Source organism: Oncorhynchus clarkii, chromosome 15 (assembly GCF_045791955.1).
Source record: "Oncorhynchus clarkii lewisi isolate Uvic-CL-2024 chromosome 15, UVic_Ocla_1.0, whole genome shotgun sequence".
NCBI classification, from domain to species: Eukaryota; Metazoa; Chordata; class Actinopteri; order Salmoniformes; family Salmonidae; genus Oncorhynchus; species Oncorhynchus clarkii.
This window is the reverse complement of record NC_092161.1, coordinates 28,706,678-28,730,451: the sequence shown is the minus strand read 5'-3', so window position 1 is coordinate 28,730,451 and position 23,774 is coordinate 28,706,678. Positions and strand designations below refer to the sequence as shown.

At 43.9% G+C, this 23,774-nt stretch overlaps 1 protein-coding gene across 6 annotated transcripts in view; it reads left to right on the top strand.

Annotated features, from left to right (window-relative positions):
- LOC139367157 (SWI/SNF-related matrix-associated actin-dependent regulator of chromatin subfamily D member 3) overlaps positions 1-23,094 on the top strand; it is a 50,381-nt gene extending 27,287 nt beyond the window's left edge. For 2 of the 6 annotated variants that reach the window (XM_071105273.1, XM_071105270.1), the window contains exons 2-14: positions 4,334-4,524; positions 6,239-6,328; positions 7,878-7,920; positions 9,242-9,364; positions 13,851-13,973; positions 15,176-15,271; positions 16,836-16,937; positions 17,831-17,992; positions 18,226-18,323; positions 18,737-18,929; positions 19,547-19,669; positions 19,749-19,850; positions 20,148-23,094. In XM_071105273.1, coding sequence (XP_070961374.1) covers positions 4,334-4,524; positions 6,239-6,328; positions 7,878-7,920; positions 9,242-9,364; positions 13,851-13,973; positions 15,176-15,271; positions 16,836-16,937; positions 17,831-17,992; positions 18,226-18,323; positions 18,737-18,929; positions 19,547-19,669; positions 19,749-19,850; positions 20,148-20,201 — 1,500 coding nt within the window. In that variant the 3' untranslated portion in view covers positions 20,202-23,094. The remainder of the gene's footprint in view (positions 1-4,333; positions 4,525-6,238; positions 6,329-7,877; positions 7,921-9,241; positions 9,365-13,850; positions 13,974-15,175; positions 15,272-16,835; positions 16,938-17,830; positions 17,993-18,225; positions 18,324-18,736; positions 18,930-19,546; positions 19,670-19,748; positions 19,851-20,147) is intronic. The other 4 variants (XM_071105276.1, XM_071105275.1, XM_071105272.1 and 1 more) reach the window with 3 other exon arrangements.
- Positions 23,095-23,774: the final 680 nt, after the last annotated feature.

Genomic DNA, 23,774 nt, shown 5'->3' with positions numbered 1-23,774 from the left:
ATCAACGTCTCAACCAAATATTACCTAGTTATCCACGTTGCAATGACATGGTGTGCCCAGTGGGAACCCGAGGTCACAGTAGTGACGCAAACGTCTCTGTCTGCTCCCAACGTCTCCCACAACTCTTATTTCACACAGTCGCTCAACCAAATAAGTGTAGGAGTAAACTGATATTGTCATGAGTGCTGTTGATGATTCAGAGTGTTTGGGGTGCGCTTGTTCAGATGTCAGTACGTGTCTTTGTTTGATTTTGATAGTCGACGTGCATACAGTATATTAGCTTTTCTCCCAATTCCCACCAACTGGGAGGATGTTGTTTTCACAACAGAAAACCTGCTCTATTTCGCCTACAGGGGATTGAGAAATGTCAAAAGCACTAGTTTAATAAAGCATGGGTGATAGGAGATTTTGTTTGGCAGTACACCGCTAGTCGTATATGGCCTGTTACTGTGTTCTGTCTGTTATTGTTCCCAGGAGAACTGGGGAGGTGGTGGTCGGTAATGTGGTAACATTGTCACTCCGTTTCCTACTCTGCGAGGTGCCATATTTCACAGCCACCAGGGCACCATTCTGCAGAACCACTTGAAGAATTGAATCCAAAACGCTATATGTCCATTTTCACAAACGTTGTAAATTATAAGCTTTTGCTTTTAAAAGAACTTTGAGAAAGATTGGTGTGTTGTTTTTTTCTTCTTCACCATCTAATTGTGGCATGGGGTTGTTCAATGACTGACATGGATTTGTTTTGAAATCTATCACTTGATGGTTTCATTTTAAAGAGACAAATAATGTTTTGATGCAAAACGCCGTATATCCGCCTCACTCTCAGAGAAGTATGTAGTAATGCTAGTCAAATGTAACAAATAACTACGTTTGAACTCTACAAATGGTACATTTGTGACATCAATATTTGTAAACGTGTTTCAAAAATGAATCAATACAGTAATATGAGACCTGTCACATGTAGGTCAAATATTTACATTTGACCATTAAGTCATGTAGCAGGTGCTCTTATCCAAAGCTATTTACAGTTAGTGCATTCATCTTAACATAGCTAGGTGAGACAACAACATATCACAGTCAAATATACAGGATACAAACATTGTATAGCGTTTTGCAACAAACCCTATATTAATACACATTTATAATCTACAAATAAAAAATCGGAGAATAGTAATATTTTACACATGAAGGTACCCATACGCAATCATTTCTGATGAATTTTTTTTGGGGGTGGATATAGCTTTTTGGAATGAAAATCTTCACTATCTGACTGATAATAGGACTAGGGCTGTGGTTCCAAATAGCTCTTAAGGCTCTTAAGGCTCTGGTTAAAAGTAATGCACTATATAGGGAATAGGGCACCATATGGGATGCAGCCTCGGAGGCTTTTAAACTCTTCTACCAAGACCACTTCGATACGAAGGTGTAAAGGGGATTGTTTGCCAGATGACAAGGGCTCCTCTCTCATCTATTTGTTATGAATAAGAAGTGGCTATTGAAGGAGTCAGGACAGGAGGTGTATGTAAGAATAGGTTACAGGGTTGGGTAGGTTACGTTCTCAAATGTAATCCATTACAGTTACTAGTTACCTGTCCAAAATTGTAATCAGAAACGTAATTGTTTTTTTACTCAGTAACGTAATCTGATTACATTCAGTTACTTTTAGATTACTTCCCCCTTAAAATACATTAGAAGAATACATTTTTGTATGTTCAAGTTTACATAGCTGGCCAGATATGGATGTTCAATTTCACTTAATGGGTTGGTTATGTAGGCTTCTTCTAACCCATAGCTTTCTACTACATACAATAATACGATTAAATTCTATCGTTAACCAAAGTCTATCAGGATTCCAGTCATTCCAATAAATGTTATACCCCTTAATATTCAAGAATAGGACTTGTAAATATAGAAGTATAGATTAGCCAAATTGTTTTACCTGAGCATAACCCCCAAACTAAGGACTTATTAGCCAGCCCAACTCGGTTGTTTATGATTTTGCTGTAATGGAGGACTGTTTGTGCTCATTGATTTTGAGTTGAAAAATAAATGCTGCTCTCATTGAATGGCATGCTTTGTGCACTACTGAAAAGTGCTTTTACATGTGAAAAATGAAGGCCATATGCAGGATTTGCTATAGGCCTATTGTTGAACTTTTTGTTGGTGACACTTTGATATCTTGATAATATGCAGCTGTTTAAAGGGGAAATCCCTGTTTTGGTAAAAAAAACAAACTGAGGGATGGGCCTGGAGAAATGTAACCACTCTCAGATTAATAGACAGTGCTATCGATGCAAGGACTGACCGTCCATGATATCAACAGTATTGTTTTAACCTGATGTTATGAGGCTATACAGTGTTTGTTTATGTTTGCAATGTTTACAAACATTGGAGAAAAACAAGCTTATATTTTGGATTCTCATGGAGTGTGACAGTTGAACTAAGCTCATGAGGCTACAGATTGCCCCTTTAAGTCTATCTAAAGTGTGCGAGTTTGAGCATGTGTCCATTAGGCCTATAGATAAAAAAATAAATGATCAGCATGAATTAGATTGAGCAATGAAAGCCCCACTTTTATTCCATAGGCTGCGATCCCCACTGTGCAGCTGTTGATAGGAAGCTTAAACTTCTTGAATTGAACCATTATTAATGTTAAAATACAAATTTAGATTTGTTAACAGCCACCCACAACAACCACAATCCGTAAGGCGCAAATAACTAAATGAGAGAGCAGCAGTGTGATTCACATCAATGCGCTATGTAGATATCAATAATAAGTGATATCTGTATCGCCGTAGACGACACCACTGCTGTCATCGTTACCTCCAAGCCTTTATTCAAGTTGGATCATCTTTGGCCGACAGCAGTCGCACCATTGGAAGACATAGCTTGGACTGTAGCCTACAAAAGCCTATTCCTGCTCTTTTCCCACGATCCATCAAACCCATTTGGTGTGTTATCATAGTGGTCTCTGACTTGTGGTCAGACTCTCTCAGGTGGAACTAATTTAAACTTGCACCTTTTTTCAATGCTGATTTGAATGTCATTGAGAAAACAGAGATGGTTCAAAGATTTTGGTTCTGCAAACCTCCTTTCTGAATTTAAAAGTAATCCTTGAAGTAATTATCTAGTATCTATAATCTGATTACAACATTTTTGCTGGTAATGTAACGGATTACAGTTACAGGTTTTTGTAATCCCTGACATGTAACAGATTACATGTAATCCGTTACTCCCCAACCCTGATTGGTTATTTCATTCTCTGAGTGAGGCTAATAACTTATGTGACACAGTTCCTCCTTGTGGAATGATTATTATAATACAATATTAACCACACAGAAAAGCAAAATCAGTTATTAGAATTGGCATACATTGTCATCTTAAAATGATGTAGTGTTTCCTTTGTAGTTTTGTTGGCTTTACCACAGTCTCAAATGGCATGTCAACAATTTTAGGGAAATACCGTATTAGGAAATGTAGTGATTGATTTTCTAATCTCATGGAGCATTGATGTCGTAACATAATCGAGATAGAACCACGTTTCTTTGTATTTTCTCCCATGCTTGTTGCACAGAACTCTCCTCTCTTCGGGTAGCTATTTGGGATCTCTTTTCTTATTGGGTCGCTCTTTGGGTTACATACACCCCCCCCCACGCCCCCCCATTTTTGATTCCGTCTCTAGTCAGATAGTTAGCTGAGGCATCGAGCAAAGCCTTTTTCCTGGGACAACAGCTGTTGCCATGGGACAGATAGACAGCCTGACCAACAGACAGATGGCCACAGGTGTTGGGCCACCCAGCTGTTCCCAGGATTCACAAGGTTGCCAGGCAGGCCTCTCTCTGCTAGTGGGGGCCCGGGCATCAGACACAACAGCACACACACTGCTAGATTGTTAGCCGTTTGGACAATTGGCTTCAGTCTAATGTCCCAGCAGGTGTGTGTGTGTTAGGAAACCCTGTTGGCCCTTTCTTCAGGATATATTTTGAGTGTTCTTTCTATCACCAAGAATTAGAGATGAGAGAGTGAAAAAGTAATCAACACACAATTAATACAATGAGACTTGATTTCATTAATTCAATGTCTTATTAACGGAATCACCGGAGTAAATTGCACCTGGGCTAGGAAATGAACCAGGGGTTCCACTTCTGGTCCTGGAACCCTAACCCAAATCCTGGAAGGCATCAGTATGTGCAGGCTTTTGTTCCAGCCCTTCATTAAAACACCTGATACAGTCCAATCATATGAATGTACACTACTTACCGAACCGTGATGTCTGTGTATTTCATATGTGCAGTAACTAACCCTTGTGTCTTCCATCGCCTCTCCGTAGCGTCCTGGAATGCCGTCTGGAGCGAGGATGCCCCACCAGGGTGCTCCAATGGGCCCCCCCGGACCCCCGTTCGGTGGGAGCCCCGCGGTGCGGCCCGGCCTACCCGCCCCGGTCATGGAGCCCAGCCGCAAGAGACCTGCCCCCTCCCAGCAGGTTCAGCAACAGCAGAACGTCCAGAACCGGGCCAGAAAGTGAGTCACACGGCCAGGATCCGTCCAAGATCCAACCCCCGTCCCCTGTCAACCACTGCATGGCTCTGTGTCTGTGGTTTGTCCCCTAGCCATGTTTTTTTCCATGCCTCTCGTCATGTTTCTGTGTGTAATATCTGCAATTCACCACCTGCATCTATCAGACTGAGTGTTTGTCACTCCTGTCGTGCTGTGAGTATCTCTGTGTGGGCTCCCCCTTCTGCTTGCTTTGGTACTGCAACCACTACTGTGTCTGACACTGCTCACTCCTTCATCTACATTGAGCGGTTGAGTTTAGCCAAATGTATGACCACTGTCTTCAGTCTGTTTTGTGGTCTGTTAGCTGCCATGGTAGATTTTTGTCTACCATCTACACTTCTGAGAATGAGAGCTGACCTGGGCTCTGGGATGTAAATGCATTGTCTCCCCCTTAACAAATCAGTCTATCCCAATAATAATCATAACAAGTCAGTCTATCCCATGAACAGCCACAGAGTGTGTTGTGCTTCACATCTAGACCAACAGTTATGACTCGTGAGTAATTTGTGCGGGATGTGATTTAGCCAGGTATGGTTACTAGAGACTAGATCAATATGCACTCTTCTCTCTGCAGTGCAATTGATCCACTCACAATTAAGCAGCCTTGTCAAACAAGGACCAGGGAAATGTTGTCCTGTGTCGCCCCCCCCCCCCCCCCCCCCCCCCCCCCTCCCTCCCTGTGGCGGGCCTTGCCTGATCGATGGCCCAGGGTGACCCAGTGGGTGACACTCTCTCTGGGAAAGCGTATGCTTGTCCTCTGGCAGTCGACGGCCTCCTCCCCAGTCAACTGCCCAGCAGAGCACAGCCACCTGCGTTTGCAGTGTCATTGAGACCATATGGCTATTGCCTAGACCCACGTGAGCTTGCCGTGTGGAGCCAGAACTTTCCTGCCCACACAAACCTGCCAGTTCTTCGAAAAATGGGCCATATTCAAATGTAAATGTACATAGATGCTAGAAATAGTTTTGTGTAATTGCAGTGGAGTCAAATATCAGTTTTAATGTGATTCCTCTTTGCAGTATATCCATTAGACAATAGGCTGGGTGTTTTGGCTGAGAGTTATAGGGGGAAAAAAGTCATAAAAAAGTTTCAGGTGCAGCTACAGCACCAGAGATATTCAACTCTACAGAGAAAGCCCACTGCCTACATAGAACCATTCAGATATGCCCAGTTTGCCCACAAGCTACTTTCATCAATACTACCTGGATCCAGAACCATAGACGGGACGTTTTCTCTGCTTATCTTGTCACTTTTCCTCTGTGTGCTACTCTGTGTCTTTGTCCCATTGTGTTTATTAGCAGTGTGTCTGCCTGTTATTAGTGTGTCATTTAAACACTGAAACACTGAAGTGAGTGACGCATGATTCCCCATGGTCCAATGAGAACCTTCCTTGCTGGACAAGGGTCCAATGAGACGCCCAGATCCACTGATTAACCAGGATCCACTATGTCCTCCTCTCTCACTTTGTGTGTGCATGCACACAGATGCACCCCCCACACTGCTGCCTGTACATACTACCGAAACACTTGCACCTATACTAACGCACCCATTCACATACATGCACACACGACCACCAAGTGTGTCCTTCAGAACAGACATCCTGCTTGCTGCAACCAGTGTGTTGCCACACCAACCAACCTCTCTAATCGGACCACCTTCAAATCCCATCAACCCTTAGGAAGCCAGTGGGATTCCCCGGAGCCAATGAGATGCCAGCGAGACAGATGGACATGAGAGATGCCCAATCAGATCCAACGCTCGGATCAAAGTAGGAGTATATTCTGCTGCATGTCCGTTTTTTCACACGTTTTTTCTCGCCCCCCTGCCCTCTCCCCTGACCCCCGACCCTAGCACTTCCTAGTGTAGGCACGGTCACCCCACCCCCACATGTAACCCCAAACAAACCCCTGTGTTTGTCTCCCCATGAGGAAAGCTTAACCAGGTGTGCATAAAGGTATATCAGAATGTGCTGATGCATGCTGTAGATTGAAGCATGGCATGATGGGAACAAATTATACTGTCTCTTTTAGGAATGTCAGCTGAACACCAAAGGATTTCCTAACCTCTCCTATCAACTACACCTTTTTCTGTTTTGCCAAGATGTGATCTCTAGACTGATTCCCAGTTTAAGACCCTTAGATCCCTTTGAAATGTAACCCAGACCCCGATATTGCTCTAATGTGTTTGACTATTTGGCCTGTTAACAAACCATCATTATTTTGCCCTACCCCGTTAAAAGATTTCTGAGTGAGAATCAGATCCCTGCTGGTATACCAATGTCTAATACAGTTTGACAGCACTCCCATTTCCTCACACTGTATCTATCCCAAACCGTTAGATTATACATATCCGTCTCTGTCCTATGGTGTACTAAACGCTTCCAAAATGGCTTCCCTTGGACTCGAACCAGATATGCAGAGGAGCTTGAGAGAGTACAAATCCATGACACTGTATACTATTTCAAACTTGTTCTCTCAAATCAGTGTTTGAGCCCAAAATGAACAATGCACGACTGTTTCGGGGATAAACGATTTGTAAAAAAAAAAAAAAAAAAATCTAAATAACAAAAGCATGTAAGCCAAAGTTCACTGAGGAGGCACAGACTGCAGCTGCAGACTCTACCAAGACAGCCAAGTAGAGTCTGAAGGCATCTAAACCAAACCAGCACACCGCATTGGCCTTAGCGGGTACCCATGATAAGTAACCCGTCAGGTGTCGTAACAATGTTGTCCAAGACAGGAAATGGAAATATCGCTCCATACATTTTCAGTACTTTTTCATACCCAAAGAATTTGACAAGTCTGTGAGCTGCTGAAAGGTAATAGGCAACTGTTTGGTTTTTTCTCACCGGAAAGAAGAAAGCCGGGTTCGGAAGCATTGTAATTGGTGGTCACATAGCAAATTGGGCTCCGGAGTGGGCCACAGTTGGCATAGGAGCCAAAACTCACTAACGAACATACACACCATCTATCAATGAAGAGAAGTCTAGAGTCATTGAAGTCAAGAGAGGTTAGTGCATGAGGTTTTTGATGTGCCACTTTGAATGCCACTGGTGCCTGCTCTCCAGGTGTGCATACCGTACGCCTGCCTTCGCTGGATCCCCCCCGAAAACACATACACACACATCCGCATTGCGTACACACACACACACACATGCACACACATGCGCACTGCACACACACACACACAGCTGGGACACTGGGGTTCTGGATGTGGCCCAGGATTTTAGCAGATGGCCTGGGCTCTACACTATCAGTCACCATAGTAACATGCTCTCGTTTTCCTTCTTCTCTCCGTCTTTCTCTCCCTCTCTGTAGCGCCAAGAGAAGGAAAATGGCAGACAAGATTCTTCCACAGAGGGTGAGATTGCATATATTTTGCTCCCCCCCCCCGTTACCCGAGTGTTTGTGTGTGCGATTATCGATTCTCTGTTGAATAGAAAAAAGCGCGTGTGTGTTTTGATCTCAGGGCTCGGAGGGGCAGATGAATATGTGTTGTTAGAAATGGAGCGCAAGGAGATGCCCGGGTGATCAGAGGCTTGGCGCAGGCTCGGCGGTGGGCGCCGCTTTTCAATTGTTGATCATATTTTCCCGAATGGAACAATCAATAGACTGGTAGGAAACAGAGCGATTGTGACACAACGGACGAGGAATTAGAGCGGGCACATCTCTCCACAGGTGAGGGCGCGTCCAGTGTGTGGTCCCAGCCAGGGCAAAAGAAACCCACGGCGAGCCGCTGTCCTCTCCCTGCCTGAGCCACAGCCTCCGCTCTCCCCTCCCTGCACCCCCTGCCCTGTCTCAGCCCGGCCCAGCCTGGGGTTGCATTGGTTGGCCATTGATTTTGTGAAGGCTGCTGCTGGTGACCGTGGACTGGAACCCCGTAGTGCTCATATAGGCGTCTCTGTAGTCTTATCGTAACACAAGCCAGACACAGGGAATGGCGATAGCTGCATGACTCAGGCGCCACAACGGTGACTCAGGGACAGGGAATGTCCGCCACTGCGCTCCGTCTGCGCTACACCTCAACCTGGCGACAGACAGACACATGCAGATAGAGAAGGAATGAGATGGTCGAGGGAACAATGAAGGGAGAGACAAGTAGAGAGATGGAGAGAAAGAGGAGGGGAGAGGTAAATGCAGTGGGAGAGTCTGGGAGTCTGTGCCCAGTTTGGTAAGCAGCCTTGGCAGTGTGCCGACTCCCTCAGGGAGGGTAGGGGCGGTGGGTTGGCTCTGCTGCACCCTCTGCATTTCAAATGCGGACTTAGCAGCACAAAATGCTGGATTGGTGCACCAATTAGTGAGTGGTGCTGGGCAGTCACAGGTCCTGTGGGCACTACTGCCGGCTCTGTCACCTTCATTTGGTGTCACTCCTTCTGTTAGAGAAGGACAAAAATATTTTTGGTGAAAATGTTGGCTTGTGAGAATACAGTCACAGCTGCAGTGCAGACAACAGACATGCTTTGATGGCAGGATGTCTTAACGTGCCTTAATGAAACCAAAGCTCAAACATATAACTCAATGCCACAGCTTATTGTCATATTGAGCATTTTATCGGTGGAATTTTCCTGGATAATAGCTTTAAAAAATCCTGAAGCAATAAAGATGTATAGCATTGGACATGCCTGTCAGAGACACTAACTGAAATAACTGGTTCTTGTTAACCCCCCCCCCCCCCCGATTAGATCCGTGAGCTGGTCCCGGAGTCCCAGGCTTACATGGACCTGTTGGCCTTTGAACGTAAACTGGACCAGACCATTATGCGTAAACGGGTGGACATCCAGGAAGCCCTGAAGAGACCCATGAAGGTAACAAATAATAGGCCTAAAGTATCTCACTACTATACTATAGTACACTGAGTGTACAAAACATTAAGGATGCCTGCTCTTTCCATGACATAGACTGACCAGGTGAATCCAGGTGAAAGCTATGATCCCTTCCATTGATGTCACTTGTTAAATCTACTTCAGTCGGTGTAGATAAAGGGGAGAAGACAGGTTAAAGAATTGAGACATGGATCAAGTATTTGTGCCATTCAGAGGGGGAACGGGCGAGACAAAAGATTGAAGTGCCTTTTGACGGGGTATGGTAGTAAATGCCAGCTGCACCGGTTTGTGTCAGGAACTGCAACGCTGCTGGGTTTTTCACGCTCAACAGTTTCCCGTGTGTATCAAGAATGGTCCACCACCCAAAGGACATCCAACTTGACACAACTGTGGGAAGCATTGGAGTCAACTTGGGCCAGCATTCCTATGGAACGCTTTCGACACCTTGTAGAATCAATTCCCCGACGAATTTAGGCTGTTCTGAGGGGAAAGGGGGGTTGGGAGTGCAACTCAATATTAGGAAGATATTCTTAATGTTTAGTACACTCAGTGAATACTATACTTTACTATCAGTGTTGGAGAGGACATGAACTACATGTAGTTCAACAAGTAATTAAATTACATTTTCCAGTAGCTTGATGGTAGTTGAACTAAATACAAATCTTGGTAGTGTTTTCAGTAGTTAATTACTTCCTTGCCATGTAGAGGTGTAGCTAACTACTGGAACTACACACTACATTTTGTTCAAAAATAAAATATGGGTGGAATAGGCAATCATTTATTTTCTTTTTCGCATCAGACCTGCCTAATTCTCACTTCTAGGTTTAATAGGCTAAATTTCACATTCTGTTAACATATAACCCCAAAGTGATCTGTTCTTGCGATTTGTAGTCTATGACATTTCAGATTTACATATGATTGTTTTTCATTAAGTAGTTTGGATGTAGTAAACTACTTTTTAAAGTAACTTTAGTTAAGTAAACTATATTTTTCTTAAAGGTAGCTTGAGCGTAGCTCAAGGTAGCTTAGTGAACTATTTTCAGAGTAGCTTCCCCAACACGGTATAATATACAGTGCCTTGCGAAAGTATTCGGCCCCCTTGAACTTTGCGACCTTTTGCCACATTTCAGGCTTCAAACATAAAGATATAAAACTGTATTTTTTGTGAAGAATCAACAACAAGTGGGACACAATCATGAAGTGGAACGACATTTATTGGATATTTCAAACTTTTTTAACAAATCAAAAACTGAAAAAAATTATTCAGCCCCCTTAAGTTAATACTTTGTAGCACCACCTTTTGCTGCGATTACAGCTGTAAGTCGCTTGGGGTATGTCTCTATCAGTTTTGCACATCGAGAGACTGAATTTTTTCCCATTCCTCCTTGCAAAACAGCTCGAGCTCAGTGAGGTTGGATGGAGAGCATTTGTGAACAGCAGTTTTCAGTTCTTTCCACAGATTCTCGATTGGATTCAGGTCTGGACTTTGACTTGGCCATTCTAACACCTGGACATGTTTATTTTTGAACCATTCCATTGTAGATTTTGCTTTATGTTTTGGATCATTGTCTTGTTGGAAGACAAATCTCCGTCCCAGTCTCAGGTCTTTTGCAGACTACATCAGGTTTTCTTCCAGAATGGTCCTGTATTTGGCTCCATCCATCTTCCCATCAATTTTAACCATCTTCCCTGTCCCTGCTGAATAAAAGCAGGCCCAAACCATGATGCTGCCACCACCATGTTTGACAGTGGGCATGGTGTGTTCAGGGTGATGAGCTGTGTTGCTTTTACGCCAAACATAACGTTTTGCATTGTTGCCAAAAAGTTCAATTTTGGTTTCATCTGACCAGAGCACCTTCTTCCACATGTTTGGTGTGTCTCCCAGGTGGCTTGTGGCAAACTTTAAACAACACTTTTTATGGATATCTTTAAGAAATGTCTTTCTTCTTGCCACTCTTCCATAAAGGCCAGATTTGTGCAATATACGACTGATTGTTGTCCTATGGACAGAGTCTCCCACCTCAGCTGTAGATTTCTGCAGTTCATCCAGAGTGATCATGGGCCTCTTGGCTGCATCTCTGATCAGTCTTCTCCTTGTATGAGCTGAAAGTTTAGAGGGCCAGGTCTTGGTAGATTTGCAGTGGTCTGATACTCCTTCCATTTCAATATTATCGCTTGCACAGTGCTCCTTGGGATGTTTAAAGCTTGGGAAATCTTTTTGTATCCAAATCCGGCTTTAAACTTCTTCACAACAGTACCTGCCTGGTGTGTTCCTTGTTCTTCATGATGCTCTCTGCGCTTTTAACGGACCTCTGAGACTATCACAGTGCAGGTGCATTTATACGGAGACTTGATTACACACAGGTGGATTGTATTTATCATCATTAGTCATTTAGGTCAACATTGGATCATTCAGAGATCCTCACTGAACTTCTGGAGAGAGTTTGCTGCACTGAAAGTAAAGGGGCTGAATAATTTTGCACGCCCAATTTTTCAGTTTTTGCTTTGTTAAAAAAGTTTGAAATATCCAATAAATGTCGTTCCACTTCATGATTGTGTCCCACTTGTTGTTGATTCTTCACAAAAAAATACAGTTTTATATCTTTATGTTTGAAGCCTGAAATGTGGCAAAAGGTCGCAAAGTTCAAGGGGGCCGAATACTTTCGCAAGGCACTGTATTATACTGTACTTTACATACATACTATATACTATACTATACACTATACTGTATAGTTTACGATACTTTACTCTTCAGTTTATGTAAGTCATTACGATACTGGTACATACAGTGCAATCGGAAAGTATTCAGACCCCTTGACTTTTTCCACATTTTATTACGTTACAGCCTTATTATAAAATTGATTAAATCATTTTTTCCCCTCATCAATCTGCACATAGTACCATAATGACAAAGCAAAAACATGTTTTTAGAATTTTTTGAGAATCTCTATATATTTTTTTAACTGAAAAATAAAATGTACTTAAGTATTCAGACCGTTTACTCAGTACTTGGTTGAAGCACCTTTGGCAGCAATTACAGCCTCGTCTTTGGTATGACGGTACAAGCTTGGCACACCTGTATTTGGGGAGTTTCTCCCATTCTTCCCTGCAGATCCTCTCAAGCTCTGTCAGATTGGATGGGGAGCGTCGCTTCACCGCTATTTTCAGGTCTCTCTAGAGATGTTAGATCGGGTTCAAGTCCGGGCTCTGGCTGGGCCACTCAAGGACATTCACTCGTCCCGAAGCCACTCCTGCGTTATCTTGGCTGTGTGCTTAGGGCCGCTGTCCTGTTGGAAGAATAACCTTTACCCCAGTCTGAGGTCCTGAACACTCTGGAGCAGGTTTTCATCAAGAATCTCTCTGTACTTTGCTCTGTTCATCTTCCCTGATTCCTGACTAGTCTCCCAGTCCCTACCGCTAAAAAACATCCCCACAGCATAATGCTGCCACCATCATGCTTCACCATAGGGATGATGCCAGGTTTCTTCCAGATGTGACGCTTGGTATTCAGGCCAAAGAGTTCAATCTTGGTTTCATCAGACCAGATAATCTTCTTTCTTTTGGTCTGAGTGTCTTTAGGTGCCTTTTGGCAAACTCCAAGCGGGCTGTCATATGCCTTTTTACTGAGGAGTGGCTTCTGTCTGGCCACTCTACCATAAAGGCCAGTTGGTGGACTGCTGCAGAGATGGTTGTCCTTCTGGAAGGTTCTCTCATCTCTACAGAGGAACTCTGGAGCTCTGTCAGAGTGATAATCGGGTTCTTGGTCACCTCCCCGACCAAGGCCCTTCTCCCCCGATTGTTCAGTTTGGCCGGGCGGCCATCTAGGAAGAGTCTTGGTGGTTCTAAACCTCTTCCATTTAAGAATGATGGAGGCCACTTTGTTCTTGGGGACCTTCAATGCTGTAGAAATGTTTTGGTGCCCTTCCCCAGATCTGTGCCTCGACATAATCCTGTGTCTTAGCTCTACGGACAATTCCTTCGGCTTCATGGCTTGGTTTTTGCTCTGATATGCCCTGTCAACTGTGGGACCTTATATAGACAGGTGTGTGCCTTTCCAAATCATGTCCAATCAATTGAATTGACCACATGTGGACTCCAATCAAGTTGTAGAAACATCTCAAGGATGATCAATGGAAACAGGATGCACCTGAGCTCAATTTTGAGTCTCATAGCAACGGGTCTGAATACTTATGTAAATAAGGTATTTCTTTATTATTATTTTTTAAACATTTGTATAATTATTATTTTTTTTTTAACTGTTTTCGCTTTGTAATTAATGGGGTATTGTGTGTAGATCGATGAGGAAAAAAACAAATTTAATACATTTTAGAATAAGGTAACAAAATGTGGAAAAGGGGAAGGAGTCTGAATACATTCCGAATGCGCTGTACTAGTACCAAAGTTCCAAGACTGATGTGTAGAGAATTCACCGCTGGTTCCAACAGTGTCTTTGGGTTTATGTTGACAGCAAAAGCGTAAACTGAGGCTTTACATCTCCAACACCTTCAACCCTGCCAAGCCTGACGCTGATGACTCAGACGGCAGTATTGCATCATGGGAGCTGCGGGTTGAGGGGAAGCTGCTGGATGATGTGAGTATACTACTCAATGTAGTACAATGCAATGCCACTGTGTTAATTCATCATTGCTGGTTTGTTTGATTCAGAGATACATCCTTTGATTTGGTTTAGTTCCTATTTTCTCTTATTGTATAGTCTCCTCTATGGATGTTGGTGGTTATGAACGGTTATTTTTCAACTGTATCTCTACCACTAGGTCAATTTCATTTTCTCCTCAGGACATTTTTTCTGAGGGTTGGTATTTGAATGTGGCAGCATGGTTGGTTAAAATGACTTTTGACCACAGTGAAATACCTTAATAAAAACAGACCATGCCTTAATCCGTCAACCAAGTATGAAAATTGCTAGCTCTTTGATCCAGGAGCTGCTTTGTGGTGTGTTTGCCCCACAGTAATGTACGGCAGGCTTGTATAGTTCTAGCATATGTCCACAACTCCACCGTCAGGCCACTTCAGTCAGCAGCAAGAGTTGTTTGGTTAGTTAGACCTTCGGAGGAAGGATCAATGTTTCGCAAAATGTTTACACAGATTATGCCTGGGGCAGGAAAAGCAAGATGACCATAGATTGCTTTTGCAGAGTTAGCCCGACTTCAAATGGTGGCTCGACTCAAATGCTCTCATCGGTTTCAAAGCGGGGTTGTCATTTCACAGCCATTTTGAGGTTTTAGAGCCCACAAATATTTGGAATCAACTTTTTAAGGAGGAAGACCATGAGAATATCCTGTTTTCACATTGTATGTGGTCTCCTTCTGCGTCTTTGGCCGCCCCCTAGGGCTTACAGTAGATACAATGATATCACTGCTTTGGTGTCCAAGAAATGTTGCTATAGTCAATGACAACAGCATATATCAAGTTCTCTAAGGCAGGTGTTGTTGGACAGGTCTTCGTAGTGGTTTAGTTGGAATCACTCCCGGAAACTGATGTTCAGTAGCCAGGAAAAAGACAGGATCAGACTATATCAAACTGGTTTACAAAGGGGGGAAACCCTATCCACAATGTGTGTGTGTGTGTGCGTGTGTGTGTGTGTGTGTGTGTGTGTGTGTGTGTGTGTGTGTGTGTGTGTGTGTGTGTGTGTGTGTGTGTGTGTGTGTGTGTGTGTGTGTGTGTGTGTGTGTGTGTGTGTGTGAGTTTTTGCTTGTTACACTCTTCAAATCTTCATGTCAGCCCAAATGTTCTGTCCGTGTTAAACTAACTCACCACCTCTTTGTTTCATAGCCTGGGAAGCTGAAGAGGAAATTCTCCTCGTTCTTCAAGAGCCTGGTGATCGAGCTAGACAAAGACCTGTATGGTCCTGACAACCACCTGGTAGAGGTGAGTTCATGTTCCCTGATGACCACTGACCGTACACAACCCTCTGCCCTCTCTTGTCTTGCTCTCGTCTCCTCCTCTACCCCCCCCCCAATCCATGTCTGTTCTATTCATTCTAATTCTATGGTCCCGCCATTCAGCCTCGTCCAGATCTATTCAGCAGGTTTTCGGCAAATGTGGGGTTAACCATAGTCTTTAACCACAAAATGCTTTTGGCATTGTATCTTTTAGTTACAATGCAGCTCACAATATTCCTGCACTCCCGCTGTACAAGATTAGGCCATTGGCTACATGTGTGGTTTAGTGATACCAGATGGTTTGTATTTAGTTATGAGTCACAGAAAATAAATATACTATTCTCATGTATTTAGCCTATTTTGGTATTGTTGGCTACTGGAAGACCTGACATCACTGTTGTTCAGTTAGCTGGCTGATGCCATCATCCGATAACAGATATTTTTCAGTAAAAACACAGCCAGTCATATAGAGCTCATTACTCTCATATAGCGAGTTTATGACATCTAATTTGAGCATTAAATGGGTTCAGGATCTCGAGGAATCCACTTTATCAGAGAATGAAGATTCTACCAGACAATGATGTCTGGGGTTCCAACCATACAGTTCTGTGACCTTTGAATGGTAAAAACATGGTTTGGAGAGAAATCCTGTTTTTTGACACAGGAATAAAGTTCACACAGCACGGCAGGATGTGTTATGAATCGACAAAATGCTTAATTGAGTGTTCGAGGTAAGAGTAGTTCTCAAGGTTTCCCACCTTAGAGAATACCTTCGAATATTTTAGCAAGGATAAAAGGCATAGATAAATCTTTGCTTGAATGAATCTGTCCATTTTAAGAAAATGTTTCACGATCCTGAAGTACCACAACACAATTATGAAAACATACTTGTGTAAACCCTACGTTGAGTTAGTGGGTAAAGAACTAGAAAAGCATTCCCAGTTCCCTCCCGGTGTTGCATGCTAAGTGGCTACAATGCACTGAAACGCAGGGATCTTGAAGTGTTTTTCTTTTCAGCTGCTGACCAGTAAAGCGAAGGTAAGAGGCAGACTCAACTAACATTTCCACATAGATAAAATACCGGGGAGGGTTTGAGACCCGGATAACAGAGGACAAAATGGAATCGGAACGACTGTAATGCCAAATACAGGTTTTATTTGGGTAGGGTACAGTCTCAACTCGATAAGCCATGCTCTTGTTAGGTTCCCATAATAATCTGACCCATCATTTCCTTTTGAATGCCAGCATTTGAGTTAGCGACTCTGCAAAAACAAATGATCAACCCTCTGCTGTCTTGGTAGTTCACCCAGTTCCTTACCACGCCATGCATGATCTATTCTTTTACAGCGATTCAGCCTTCCAAAAGACAACACACTCAAAGGGTCGAGAGCAAGGCTGCTCGTTGAAAGTGTACACATTTTGGTTTTGTATTCTTTTATCGTCTTTGTGTGCACGTTTGTATGTACACATTCAGAATGTTCTGGAAGTCCGTGGCCGGTGCCTGTAGGTAGTGTTCAAGGTGGAGTTTTTGTCTCTGTGTTTCCTACTAGTGGCACCGCACTCCCACCACCCAGGAGACTGACGGCTTCCAGGTGAAGAGGCCAGGGGACGTGAGCGTGCGTTGCACACTGCTGCTAATGCTAGACTACCAGGTGAGGGCGCCATAGAGACACTACCAACTGGGCACAGACATCAGTTCCATGTCTAGTTTTGATTTACATTTGGTTGAGTTGTCAGGTAACTTGAATTCAACCAAAAAATGTCACCTCACCCTGTCATTGGATTTAGGTTAAAAGTTGGGTGGGGGAAAAAATGAAAATCTCTTAAATTGATGACTTTTTGCAAATTCAATACGTTTTCCACGTTGATTCAACGTCATCACATTGAATGGGTTGAAATAATGTGGAAACAATGTTGATTCAACCAGTTTTTGCCCAGTGAGTATTCACATTGCTGTCCACTCACGTGCTTTCCTAGAAAGTTGTACATGAGGCTAAAAGCTATTCAGAAGTGTGTCAAATGTGTCCACAAAGCAGCTGTCATCTGGCAGTTGTAATAGTTCCTGTCTGGGGTTCCTAGTTCCTGTCTGGGGTTCCTAGTTTCTGTCTGAGGTTCCTAGTTTCTGTCTGAGGTTCCTAGTTTCTGTCTGGGGTTCCTAGTTTCTGTCTGGGGTTCCTAGTTCCTGTCTGGGGTTCCTAGTTTCTGTCTGGGGTTCCTAGTTCCTGTCTGGGGTTCCTAGTTCCTGTCTGGGGTTCCTAGTTTCTGTCTGGGGTTCCTAGTTTCTGTCTGGGGTTCCTAGTTCCTGTCTGGGGTTCCTAGTTTCTGTCTGGGGTTCCTAGTTTCTGTCTGGGGTTCCTAGTTCCTGTCTGGGGTTCCTAGTTTCTGTCTGAGGTTCCTAGTTTCTGTCTGGGGTTCCTAGTTTCTGTCTGGGGTTCCTAGTTTCTGTCTGGGGTTCCTAGTTTCTGTCTGGGGTTCCTAGTTTCTGTCTGGGGTTCCTAGTTTCTGTCTGGGCTAGTAATGATGGTGTTCTCTGACCTCTCCCCAGCCCCCCCAGTTCAAGCTGGACCCTCGTCTGGCTCGCCTGCTGGGTATCCACACCCAGACCCGCTCCTGTATCATCCAGGCCCTGTGGCAGTACGTCAAGACCAACAAGCTGCAGGACTCCCACGACAAGGAGTACATCAACTGTGACAAGTACTTTCAGCAGGTAGACGACACTCTTCTAGTTCTCCTCTGGTACTGTGTTAGCTGTTGCATGTTGTTGCCTACGTCCCAAATGGCACCATATTCCCTATATAGTACACTACCCCATAGGTGCCTTATTGGCCCTGGTCAAAAGTAGTGCACTAAATAGGTACTATAGTGCCATTTTGCGGGACACACATTTCCCCATCTCTGGTGCTAGGCCTTTATTCTGAGATGTTACTGTCTTCCTCTCAGATCTTTGACTGCCCGCGGCTCAAGTTCTCTGAGATCCCCCAGCGTCTCACCAACCTCCTCCTGCCCCCTGACCCCATCGTCATCAACCACGTCATCAGGTGAGCAGATCATACTTAACACCTGCCTGACAAATTCCTGGTTTTAAGGGTGAATGCCTGGTCATGAAAGGCGACACGAAAAAGTCTAAATTCTTTCAACAACAAAAGGTTGAAAGAGATCCAGTATAAAAATCCAGCAGATGAATACATTTGAAATGCTATTAAATAAGAATGTGGGCACCGTGTTTCACAGGTAATGCCGTCCCAAAGGGCAGACAATACAATAAAAATTAAAAGGCTAGCCTGGAGGCAAGAATACTGGTAAGATACAGAAAGACCACCAGCATTTTTGCCTCCCAACCTTTTCATTGGTCTTACCTGGTTAAATAGAAATAAAGTAAAAATGTGTATCACATTTGAAGTACTGCCAACAACCTCAGTCTTCTCACCATCATCCCCCCTCCTTCTTACAGCGTGGACCCTAATGACCAGAAGAAGACAGCGTGCTATGACATCGACGTGGAGGTGGAGGACCCCCTGAAGAGCCAGATGAGCAGCTTCCTGCTCTCCACAGCCAACCAGCAGGAGATCGCCTCACTGGACAACAAGGTGGGACAACCACACAAGAAGGATAGCCAATCACAATTACCCAAGATGACCTTTAAGGTAGATTTACATTGCGGAGATGCGGGACGACTAAGTACCGTGAGTTATATGTGAATTAGGGCTCAGGGCAGTTTGACTCTTGTTGGATACCGTTTTATCTGATTCTCCCGGAGAATCTTGACGGCTGACATGCTATCACCGGGGTTGAGGTCAATTCCGTTTCAACACTGAAATTGCAATTCTCTTTAATACTTCTCAATGGGCCAAATTTGGAACTTGAATTTTGTTCATTTTCTGAATTAACTGAAATTGAATTGACCCCAACCCTTGCTAACACTTTTACGCACTCCGCGGGTAACCATTTATCCCACCGGTATAAATGGCAGTGTAGGGAAAAGCTGAGGTGTCGGGAGCGGCATCTCCGCAATGTAAATCTATCTTTACACTGCGTGTGGCACCAAGGTGTTGCGGCTTCGTGTTCCTGCGTGAAAAGCCTTGACACTCTTCACACTGCCACCACCATTTCTTACACAATCTGAATACAAATTCGGGGGGGGGGGGACGCAGTGACTCAAAAGAAATCTGGGTGTATTGACATTGGAAAGTCATAGTCATATGCTTAGAGTAGATTTGTGTAAGCTGTCCTCTGACACCGGTGATCATTACGAACCCTTTAGATCCACGAAACCATTGAGTCCATCAACCAGTTAAAGATCCAGAGGGACTTTATGCTCAGCTTCTCCAGAGACCCTAAGGGCTACATCCAGGACTGGCTCAAGTCCCAGAGCAGAGACCTGAAGGTGAGGGCCACACACACACACCACACCACACACACACACACGTACGGTGTGACTAACCATGCTCTCTGATTGGCTGCAGCTGATGACGGACGTGGTGGGGAACCCGGAGGAGGAGAGGAGGGCGGAGTTTTACCACGAGCCCTGGTCCCAGGAGGCCGTCAGTCGTTACTTCTACAGTAAGGTGAGGAGACGCGCCGTGTTCGACGCCTTTTTTAAAAGCCTTTTAACCACTCCCACAACACAGCGTCCAAGTAGGAACACAAACTGGGGATTGAGATCAGTGTGGAGTGGTCATCTTTTAGCTTTGAAGCTGTGCCTGCTCTGTTACACTAGTCTTACCACGACTGTATAACACAAGCAATCCAACTTTATTGAAATAACTTACAAATGGATTGATACTGGGAACCGGGTGTATTGAGGCCGGGTTGTTTCTGTGTGTGTGATGGTGATGACATCCTTCCACTCTGTCCTCTCACAGATCCAGCAGAGGAGACAGGAGTTGGAGCAGGCCTTGGCTGTGAGGAACACCTAAGCACCCTGTCAAGGACGTCTCTCTCTCTCTCTCTGCACTCTTCATCTGACCCCAGACCTGTGTTTTTGTGTGTTGTGTTTGTTTGTTTTTTTAATCGCTGTAGTACTGACCTCTGGCCCATCCCCCAATTGCATGTGTCCAAAACAAATGTCCCTCAATCTGTTCAGCTCTGACTGACCGAATATCTCTCTCCACACTCCTGCGACCACAGGCCTTCGGCTGACATTTTGTTTCTCAAAAGAACCCACTAGCATATCACTGTCTTTCCATAGAGACTAGAAGTCATTGTACCAGCTGCCTGCAGAACGATCACTGTTTTAGATCCTTCTCATCTCAACCAGATGGACTTTTCTGCTGAGTCATAGTGCCCCACTGCGTTTCATTCGGATGAGCCCAAAGTGGTCGTTTGTAACCCAATGTTTCAAGTGTGACTCACACACAGTGGATTGTGCCCATTGTTTTAGTGTATCATTAGTGGTATTGTTCATGTGAGCAATATGCTCCAAGTGTGCATGTGTGTTTTTGATGTGCGGAAACCAAATTTACACCAGCAGAATGAAGATTACTGTATGAAGTAATGGGTCGGGGGACTGGGCTAATTTCCCTTCTGAAGCCCAAATGTTGAGGTCTGTCATTTAAAAAATGAACTTGTTCAAGGAAGGCAGCTTTCATGAATGGGATTTCCCCCCATTATTAACTAATCAAGACCCAATCTAAAATGAGTTTATTTGTTCCACCTTTCTACCGTAATTCCCTTAAACAATGTAACTGTAAAAGTAGATCTCTGTATAAGTGACTATATTCCATCAGATTAAGTTAAAAGGGACAAGGATGAATAAGACTCATATCTGTTGACCGTAGAAGATGGACGTTAACGTGAGGAGGTAACTGTAGGCACAAGGCGAAGTAATGTAGTAACACTTGGCGGCCTTAGCGTGGCGCCTTAGAGCCAGGACAGCCTGCATGTTTTTACACAGACTAACTCTCTGTAACACAGAGCACCCAGACAGACTTGTCCCCTGAAGGCACTTCTTGACCGCAGTAAATTACCGTGCAAAATGGATTAACGTTAGTGGTTAAATGTTTGTGTTGGTATTTTAGACAGATATGTATTCCAGGGGCTCAATGTCCTGCCATAATAACTGTACAAAAAGTCATGTTTGGGAAGAGTATTAGCTACAGAACCCTCTCAGTGCTCAAATCAGTGTTTTTAATGTTGACGAAGGACACATTTTGGGATATTGTGTGAGTAACCAACACCATTTCCTATGTTGAAGAATCATGGGGCAGGCAGTGAAAATGCAGCCTGATAAATGTTGGCCCGAAACTTTTAGTCATTCTTTTATTTGAAATGAATTGGGAAATACGTCTTTGTTTCATTATATATTTTTTTGTTAACATTTATTGTGAACTACCTGTCTGAAGTGGATCTGTCTGACGGCATTTTGTCCTTGAACGTTTTGACGGAGTCACCAAAGGTCTCGATGAACAGTATTAGAATGGTTCAAATGGACAATGAATAACGATTACCGTGATTTTGTCTAAACCCGATAAAGCTACGTTACCAGTTGATATTGAACAAGGGTGAATAGGACGTTTTTAAAGGAAACCTCTGAATGTAAATCTTTTTTCATTTTTTTTTTTTCAGGGAGAGCACTGTTTGTGTCAGTGTGTTTGGTTTAGTGAAGTGCGGGACATGGGGTGGGAAGGATCGGGGTCCATACGTTTAAAGCTGTAGGACAGGGGTGCTAGTGTCCCTCTGTGTACACTTGAGGGAAGGGTGTGGGGGGATGGTTATTTTAGGCCCTTCTTGTTGAGTTTTAATAGGGCAGAACCACAAAATGTAATGCTGGGAGTGATGATACCTCCCTCTCTCCCCACCCACAGGGAACGCCCATCTCTTTAACTAACTTCCACAGCAACTCAGTTCTGTGCCCTTCTACAGTAGTTTTGTGCTTGTGATGGGAGAAGCCTTCTCAGAAATCCGTTTCTGATATGAAGTCAACACTGCTGTCTTCTGTAAGGTTTAGTCACATCAAAATTGTGTCCATGTTACATCTCTTTTGTGTCAACATTTTTCTTCAACGTAGCTGAGACCTAACTCAGCATAAACAAAGAGGTTGGATTTCTTAAAGACCTATGCATGCTGCATGGACAGGTTTTATACATTTAGAAAGGGACATGTAAATACTCTCACAAATGCATGGAAGTGGATCTGGAGAGCAATGGATTTGACACAATTTCCATGTCGAAGGGGCCTTTACTGAACATTTGCTAAAAACCTGTGTGCTACCCAACCAGCATAGATGTTATCTGCATAAGAGTTTTTGTTACTACAGGTTACGTGTATTTCAACTGCACCAAGCAAGGGAGCATAATCGTTGTTGTATTAAATTATGTGTCAATCAATACTTGTGTTTGACCCAGATTGGTCTTGTATGGTTGGCAGTCATGGAGCATTATTGACTGTAGGGCTCCCCTTTCTGGGCATTTTAGAAACTACAACTCACGGACGCCGGAAACCTTGTGTCATCTGACTATAGACTGTACCTAAACTGTGTGCTTCTCTCTCTCTCTCTCTCTCTCTGACTAAAAGCATTGATATTGGTCTACCCGAAAGGATAGGTGGTAACCGCAGTTTCTGTGCATGACTTTGTGAGGAGTGCCCATGTTCCTCACAGCTCTCTTTCCACTGCTACACCATTTTGTCTGTTGGTCACCACCATGGAGATATAGCTCTCACTTGTGCAAATGTTCTGGGTTACCCCATTCTACTACAACAACAAAAAAATGAAGAAAAAATAGAAAAATGAAATGACGAAACTACAGCTGTGACTCAGTGAGACAGCCTGGATGTAAATAAAGAAGCGCTTGCCAAAGTTTGTAAATGCCATCAGGTCTGCAATGTGTGGTTTATTGCCAAGTCAGAGGCATGGGCCTGATCCGAAGATCAAATGTTTTGATTTTTCATGCTTATCAATGGTCTAAATATGTCTCCTAGAAACATCACATTGGAAAGACCAGAGGTGGACTTTGCTATATTTCATAGGTTTCAAATGAAATGGAATCCAGCTGCCCAGGGGGCTTTATCAATGTGTAGCTTAGTCTAAAAACACCTTCATACACTACTGGGCTAAATAGTCTTTAGGTTTGGTGAGAGGTATAACACTTACATTTTTTGCCAATAAGCTGACTGATAAAAGTCAGAAGGGAGTAACACTTCCAGCAGTCCTCGCATGAGCAAGATGTCGTTTTGAGATGGCAGACAAGTGAGTTATTGTTGACCGTGTCTAAACAGGTGACGTGCATGCTGTAATGCTAACCTACAACCTCATCTCTAGCTAGCTACTGCAGAAAGAAACTCTTTCACCCCCCCAAAACCCTGGCCTGACATCCATTTCGCCCCCCAGTGCAATCCTCTCCCCCCTGCTCAGAGGGAGGAGACCGAGAGACTGTCAAGTGACCTATTCAGTGCTCTGAACCACCCCCCCACCCGCCACACTATGGAGAAACAGCTCCCCCTCCCTCTCCCTGTTGGACTGTGGCCAGGTGGACAGAACCCACCCTGCTAGG